Source organism: Aptenodytes forsteri, unplaced genomic scaffold (genome assembly GCF_000699145.1).
Source record: "Aptenodytes forsteri isolate BGI_AS27 unplaced genomic scaffold, ASM69914v1 Scaffold92, whole genome shotgun sequence".
Lineage (NCBI taxonomy): Eukaryota > Metazoa > Chordata > Aves > Sphenisciformes > Spheniscidae > Aptenodytes > Aptenodytes forsteri.
This window is the reverse complement of record NW_008794581.1, coordinates 1774415-1774998: the sequence shown is the minus strand read 5'-3', so window position 1 is coordinate 1774998 and position 584 is coordinate 1774415. Positions and strand designations below refer to the sequence as shown.

General features: G+C 68.7%; 1 protein-coding gene across 4 annotated transcripts in view; it reads left to right on the top strand.

Annotated features, from left to right (window-relative positions):
- Positions 1–328: 328 nt before the first annotated feature.
- Positions 329–584, top strand: part of TRAPPC13 (trafficking protein particle complex 13) — a 27728-nt gene continuing 27472 nt past the window's right edge. For all 4 annotated transcript variants that reach the window (XM_009272486.2, XM_009272485.2, XM_009272488.2 and 1 more), the window contains exon 1: positions 329–566. In XM_009272486.2, the coding sequence (XP_009270761.1) occupies positions 521–566 (46 nt within the window). In that variant the 5' untranslated portion in view covers positions 329–520. The remainder of the gene's footprint in view (positions 567–584) is intronic.

Genomic DNA, 584 nt, shown 5'->3' with positions numbered 1-584 from the left:
TTGGGGAGGGCGGAGCAGAGCGGCAACCGGCAGGAAGGAGCCAGGAGGCGGCAGCCACCCCCCGCCTCAGGCACCGCCCTGGTAAGCGCATGCGCTCCCCCGCCGCCGCATGGGGCCGGTCTGCTCCCGCCTCCTTTGACTCGCGCCGGAGAACTACGGTTCCCATCGTGCCGCGCCGCACAGCTGCCTCGGTGTCTTCTGGAGGACTACATATCCCAGCATGCAAAGGAGGAGGCGGTGGTTCCCTCAGACCGCCCACGGAGCACTCGCCCCCCCGTCCGCCAACGGGGGAGCGGGGGGCAGGGCGTTCGGGGGTCTGTATTTCCCCCCGCCGCGCTGGTGCGGTGCCGTGCCGTGACGGTGACGAGTTGCATCCTGGGACAGCTGTTTCCGGGTCGGCGGTGTTTACCGCGCCCGGGCTTCGCGCACAGGTTCATCTCGTCTCTCCTGGCCGAGCGTTTATCCGCCACCGGCAGCGTTTTGGTCCGTCTGCCCTCCCGTAGGGGTGAAGGCTGGCGCCATGGACGTTAACCAGCCCAAGCAGGAGCACTTGCTGGCTCTGAAAGGTACCGACAGCGCGGCCT